General features: G+C 46.8%; 1 protein-coding gene across 1 annotated transcript in view; it reads left to right on the top strand.

Moving 5' to 3' along the window:
* The first annotated feature begins 210 nt into the window (after nucleotides 1–210).
* The window catches only part of LOC144763838 (uncharacterized), a 204,034-nt gene continuing 198,244 nt past the window's right edge, over nucleotides 211–6,000 (top strand). The window contains exon 1 of the mRNA XM_078649848.1: nucleotides 211–1,801. Within this exon, the coding sequence (XP_078505974.1) occupies nucleotides 238–1,801 (1,564 nt within the window). The 5' untranslated portion in view covers nucleotides 211–237. The remainder of the gene's footprint in view (nucleotides 1,802–6,000) is intronic.

Raw genomic sequence — 6,000 nt, 5'->3', positions numbered from 1 at the left:
TGCAAGGCGGCCGCTAGACCGGCGGCGAGGCAGTCAGGCACAGAGGGGCACACGCAGCAGCTGGTGGCCGTGCGGCGCGGGGGTGTCCAGCTCTTGAGACAATTTAGTTCTTTCGAGCCATTAGCTGGACTGAACAGGAAGGAGTATTTTGACCTAATTGGCCTGTGATAATGTGTTGTCTTTTCTATTTTCTTCCCCTTCACAGATAATTGAGGACTTGAACTTCAGAATTTCACAATGGAGAAAAGGCAGGATCCAAGGCAAAAGGGAGAAGTGCAGTGTTCACCTGAACCCCTGAGAGCCGCACTCCTTACTTCTTGTATCCATAATGTGTCATCTTCAAGCTCCCAAAATGATGCTCAGAGGGACTGTGAGATGGAACCGCTATCGGGGAACTTGCCTAACATCATCCTTTTATCTTTGCTAGAGCAGTTGGAAGCCAAACTGGACAAATTGCAGAATACCTTAGAGGACGTGCCGTCAAGAGTCGCTGGGCTGATGGAGCAAATCTGGATAGCAAAGGGTCTGGATTACCTTGAAAATGGGTGTGTGTCTTTGGAGATGGCCAGTCCGGTGGTGGTTAGAGATTGTCATCTCAGCAGGTCCCCTCCGATCAATCTTTCAGTCAGGGCCAATGAGGTGAACCAATGCCTTCAATCTACATTTCCACCTGGCCGTGGTCCACAGCCAAATCAGTGTCTTCAACCTACGTCTACTCATGGGCATGAACCACAGCAGAGCCAGTGCCTCCAACCTCTGTCTCCTCATGGGCATGAACCACAGCAGAGCCCGTGCCTCCAACCTCTGTCTCCTCATGGGCATGAACCACAGCAGAGCCAGTGCCTCCAACCTCTGTCTCCTCATGGGCATGAACCACAGCAGAGCCAGTGCCTCCAACCTCTGTCTCCTCATGGGCATGAACCACAGCAGAGCCAGTGCCTCCAACCTCTGTCTCCTCATGGGCATGAACGACAGCAGAGCCAGTGCCTCCAACCTCTGTCTCCTCATGGGCATGAACCACAGCAGAGCCAGTGCCTCCAACCTCTGTCTCTGGATGGACATAAACCACAGCAGGACGGTACTGTCTCCAGGTGCCCTCCTCCAGATGTTCAAGTTATCCCAGGTGATCCAAGCCTTCGCCTTCCACTAGTGTTTGATGATGGGCAGGAACCACAGCAAGACCAGAGCATACAACTAGAACCAGAGGAACACGAACAAGAGGAGCACGTGAAGAAAGAACCATTGTATGCAGATAGTTGGGACCCACAACAGAACGTCTGCCTGCAGCCACAGTTTCACGAGAGACATGAGCCACAGCGAAACTACTGCAAACAACCAGTGTTCCCAGACGGAGAGGGACAAAGTGAACACCTGAAGCAAGAGTTGTTGTGGTTTGAGGGTGAGGGTCAACCTCAAAACCTCTGCAGACAACCAGCATTTCAAGAGGACCAGAGTCTGCAGCTCAACACATGCCTGCAGATGCTCTCTGATGCACATGAACCACATCAGAACTGCAAGACCGAACCAATGCACCTTGAGGCACTCAGTCCAGAGCGCGGCTATACGCTAGAACCACAGAGTCCTGAGGACTACGATCAGAACTACAAGCAAGAACCACTTCACCCTGAGAACCGAGATGAGAAGTCTGACCTACAACCAACATGTACTGATGTGCAGGGCCCATCTGGAGTCTCATCATTCCTGGCACAGAATGCTCCTGATACTGATGGAGCTATCACTAGAGACCCATTGGAGAGAGGAAATACAGACGCAGATGGATTGCTGCTCAAAGCCATCCCAGGTATTTCGTTCGTACTGAATGAACATCCAGAATGTTGTGTAACTTGTACAGTTTTGAAAGAATGTAACATAAAATATCTCCAAAGTGGATCTTTCCAGATTTTTAGTAAGACCTGCAGGGGGCCAAATCTGAGTTCTGTGGACTGGTATCTTTGAGGGGGCCTTAAGTATGGCAGAAGCGGTCATGTACCTGATATCTCCTTTATTTCCGCAAAGGAGTTTCTCCTTCCCGTTCAGTAATAGGCTAAGAATTGGGACTCTGCACATGAAAAATGACCTGAATTCTGGTCTGTGCATGATACGCCCCATTCCGGGCTCAGGAACTCTGAGGAATTATGTAGCAGAATCAGTGATTTCAATCGAAGCTCAACGATACTCACCATCCCCTAAGTGTGAGATGAAAGTGAGGTGTTATTCACCGAGAGTAACATTGCCCTTTTTTGTTGCTAGTACAGACTAAAGCACTTTAGAGATGGAACCGGGTCTTTGTGATGTTTGAGTGCACAGATTGTAGGAGGATTTCTGGGTCAGTCTTTGTCTGCCCCTTAGGAGGAGAGGAAGGCAGTGTGAATAAGACAAGTGATCTGTAAGTCAGGTCTGTAGTGGTGGAATGGGTGGGGTAAGGTTTGCGGCACCCCAGAGCATTTGATAAGAAGTGGTCTTTTCTTCTGAATTGTATAGGTACATGTACTTAGAACTGGGGGGCCCGCAGGTCAGAGAGGGCCGGCTGTATTATAACATACTACATCATGTGCAACATTGTACAAGGTCAAGGGAGTTTAAAGATTAAGTGTGGTATGTAAGATTATGTGCACAGTACAAGGTGGTCTGAATATCACGCTGGGTTAGTTGTATTACAGTATACAGGATTGGGTGATATATTTTATTATGTTTATTTGATCTAATATGGGCCCCATTATAAGGCCTTAGCTATGTCTGTCATTATGTCTCCTATTACATTTCCCTCAATGTTTCCTCCCTCCAAATCGGCAATATCAGCGATAAAAGAAACTCTGCTGGAGGGTGGGTGAAGTATGGTGGTTGCTCTGAGATATATGGAATTACTCTAGAAATTTGGCTCTGTGGTATGTGGAATTACTGTGGAAATTCGGCATCTGATTCCCCCAGTCATTCCAGAGTACTAAGATTGCATAAGATTATTGGCTCTGTGATCATGTTTATGCGAACAATAGCTTTACAATGTCACATGCATCTTTTGAAGGTCAATTCATCTTTCTTCCTTCTTTAGATAGCTATTGTGTCTTAGCCCCTCTTTAGACAATTCAGTGCACATTACGAGGACCAAATCATGCAAGTTTCTGCCTCTCTGCACAAAATGGTGCTGTACAGTGTGTTGCGATAAGCTGTAAGCATAGCCCTGACAGCATCTTCCACTTTGATACTCGCCCCGAAAAAAACCTCTGATTGACCAATCTGTTAATCTTCTCTGCTTGGCCATTACTCTGTTGGTGATGAAGACTAGCACATTTATGCTTGATACCAGTTCCATCCAAATACTACTTCATCTCCCTCAAGACAAATTTTACACCATTATCCGAAACCAATTCACCCAGAAAACCCTCACTTCCATGTACAAATCGTACTTGCAACCAATTTGACATGTAGTCCACAAGCACAATGGCAAATTTCTGATGCACAGGAAGCATCTGAAACAGACCTAAACAATCATTACATTCATTGTCCCGCACTCTGTCAGGAAAACCCACTTCTGTCATAAGCAGAACTGTGTACATCAGTCTTTTATCATTTTGCAAACAACTGGTAACTCTCTCTAATGAATTTTTCCACATCCCTGTCTATGGCAGGCGACCAGTATTGTATTGTCAGTTGTTTGTTGTTGGATATCACACCTAAATGTCCTCCATAGCTTACCTCTGACAGTATGAAGTTGGCTATCGGTCTGCCATTCACACAACAAATCGTTTTTCTTTTGGCCATTCTTTCCTCATGAAAGGAATCACTTTCAATAAAATAGAATCTTCATCCAATGTCTTTCTCTACTTTTGCCTGCACACACACACACTCTTTACCCGGCTGTCAGACGAAGCCTTCCTCGGAGTCTGGATGCGATGACAAAAGGGCCCACATCTCGATACCTTCAACTCTGACTGTATTACTTACACAGAGTATTGAAGTGATCAAGCGGGGGGAAAGGGAATTAGGAAGGGAACAGCTGGGAAGGAGAACTGCAAAGGAAAAGTTAACTACAAATAACAAACAATAACGCAATTTGCCTTTTGCGTGATAACGCCACTCAGAATGTGTCTATACATTCTTGCTCAATATTGACCACATTAATGAGGCTTTGTTTCACTTTGAGTGCATAGAATAAAACGCTGTTTTGAATAATGCTGCCCAACACTTAACTCTAGTATCAGCAGATTCTTCTCACTAAATGGCTAACGTAGCATTAGACTTAAACTAACCAAGATTTCTATTGTAGTATAACATGTGCACAAAATCCACTCAGTTTAGCATCAGATACATGTGGTTCATAAATTGGTTTCTGCTTTCTCAGGTTATTTGGATATAAACATTAGCACAATAAAACATCTGTGAACACTTAAATAAACACTCTGGTCCACAAGCCAAAATACACTTTAACAATCACAGCCCTCTCTGGACTGATAGGTACTCAGGTAAGCAAAAAGTATAAGCTGGTCAGGTCCTACCTGTAAAGTACGACCTACTCTACGCACGAAGCGATTTCTGCGCTGAATGACTATAAAGGAAGCTCAGCGGAATGTCAGCCATTGTAGCAAGAGCCGACCTGGGGAATCTGACTGCTCCAGAATTAGCCTCCGTCTCTGATTGTGCAAAGACTCCTGCGAACAAGCTGGCGCTAGAGGACTCACCACCACTGCTTTCTAAGAGCCCCAAAGCCAAGTGAAGATCAGGGCTCCTGGACTAACCTCCTTCTTCTACTAGAACACCAAATAGTGAGCACGGGAGACTGGGCGCGGCCGGTGTCGTCATCGTAGGCACGCCCATGCCAAATCTCACGCATCTCGCGTGAGATGCCATATCTCTCGCATCTCGCGTGAAATGCCAAATCTCACGCATCCTGAGTGGGAAAAAGTTAGTAAAGAGAACAAACATACTAGAACACATGAACATGCACAAAAAAGGATATGTACATAATGGAGACCACAGATTAAAATTCAACAAGGTGTGGTTTGCCTCTTTAAACATTTACGCCACCACAATCCTCCAGAGGCTACTCTATGGCTTTTACCACATAAGGGTTGATCACACAGGAACAGGCGTATGTGCCTGCAGGATGGGGCGGGCCCTAGACCGCAAGCCGCCCTAGTCCTGACAACGGCCAACAAATACTTGCTGCAATACATTCCACATCCTCACAGTCATTCTTTTTGTTCATATGTTCGACACCTTCCTGCCCTCAGGGCAGTCGGGGCAAGCAATCAGTATTTTTGTTCCTCTCTCCTGCAGTGTGTTTGACCTCAAAATGATGTTTCAAAAGTTTTAAACTTAACCTCACCAACCTGGCAGTAGCCTGCTGGTGTTCACATTATTATCATTCAAAAGAGGTTTAATATCAGTTCATATTCTGAACTTGGTCCCACACAAGGATGACTTAAACTTTTCAGTTGCTCACGTGCAGTCCTACATCCCACGCTCAATGGTAGAGTATTTACGTTCACGTGGTTGCAGAGTGTGTGATGCCATTGCACATTCCTCATTTCCTTTACCTTGAGTCAGTACAGTGCCATTGCCAAAGCTACCAGTATCATCAGTGATACAGCACTCATTGCCTGGTAGATATGGACTCAGACTTCCACCTGGAGAACAACAACGACCGCAACTCCACCACCCTGCTGGACAACCTCGCCAACCTCGGTCTCAAGCAGCTGGTGACCACCCCCACCCACTACGCCGGACACACACTCGACCCCGTCTTCTCCTCCAGCAAGGACATCGCCTTCAGCCACGCCACCGGACTCCACTGGATGGACCACAGCTGCGTCCACTTCAGCTTCAGAAAGGACACGATCCACCACCACCAGCAACAGGTTGCACGCAGAAGCTGGAACAAGATCACAGCCGACCAGCTCGCCGCATCCCTGAACAAAAACCCTCCCGCCAGCTCTGCGAACCCCAGCCAGGCCGCCAACAACCTCACGAAGTGGATCAGCAACTGCGCAGACGACCTCGCCC

Source organism: Lissotriton helveticus, chromosome 1_1, assembly GCF_964261635.1.
Source record: "Lissotriton helveticus chromosome 1_1, aLisHel1.1, whole genome shotgun sequence".
NCBI classification, from domain to species: Eukaryota; Metazoa; Chordata; class Amphibia; order Caudata; family Salamandridae; genus Lissotriton; species Lissotriton helveticus.
Note: the sequence above shows the minus strand (reverse complement) of the source record. Positions and strands in the feature narration are given on the sequence as shown.